Below are 470 nucleotides of genomic sequence, written 5' to 3' on the forward strand. Positions count from 1 at the left end.
ATATTTGCATTCATCAATGACTTACATTATCATATCGTTTTTTTTGATTACGATTATAGTTATCGTATGGTTTATGTATGTATACTATCTATTTATTATAATTATATGTAGCTTATTCATATGGGAAACAGACCCCAATTTTAAGCAACCTCTTCAAGTCAGATTCAGGTTGTTTTATGTCTGGACAGCGAAGTTGCTATACATACTGTGATCGTATCTTTCTGGATGTGATGTAACGAATAGTAACGATGTTTGTCTGTCATCACCATTGAACATTCGCTTTAAGATTTGCTAGGAGCCCTGTTCTCATCTTGAAAAGACCAATGTTTGCTTATAAGGCAACACGTTCATGTCGATCCAATGCTCAGGATGACAGTATCAGGTGTAGTTTACATGCTGGAGACGGAGGTTTCTTGTGGCTGTCACCTCAGTAATGCACGTAATCTTTCCAAATTGTGACAGACTGCACA

General features: G+C 36.6%; 1 protein-coding gene across 1 annotated transcript in view; it reads left to right on the top strand.

Moving 5' to 3' along the window:
- The window catches only part of LOC119588213, a gene marked incomplete in the record, with an annotated part of 23,266 nt that overhangs the window by 13,159 nt on the left and 9,637 nt on the right, over window positions 1-470 (top strand). Inside the window, 1 exon segment of the mRNA XM_037936914.1 lies at window positions 339-439. Coding sequence (XP_037792842.1) covers window positions 339-439 — 101 coding nt within the window.

The sequence above is a fragment of the Penaeus monodon genome, chromosome 23 (genome assembly GCF_015228065.2).
Source record: "Penaeus monodon isolate SGIC_2016 chromosome 23, NSTDA_Pmon_1, whole genome shotgun sequence".
Lineage (NCBI taxonomy): Eukaryota > Metazoa > Arthropoda > Malacostraca > Decapoda > Penaeidae > Penaeus > Penaeus monodon.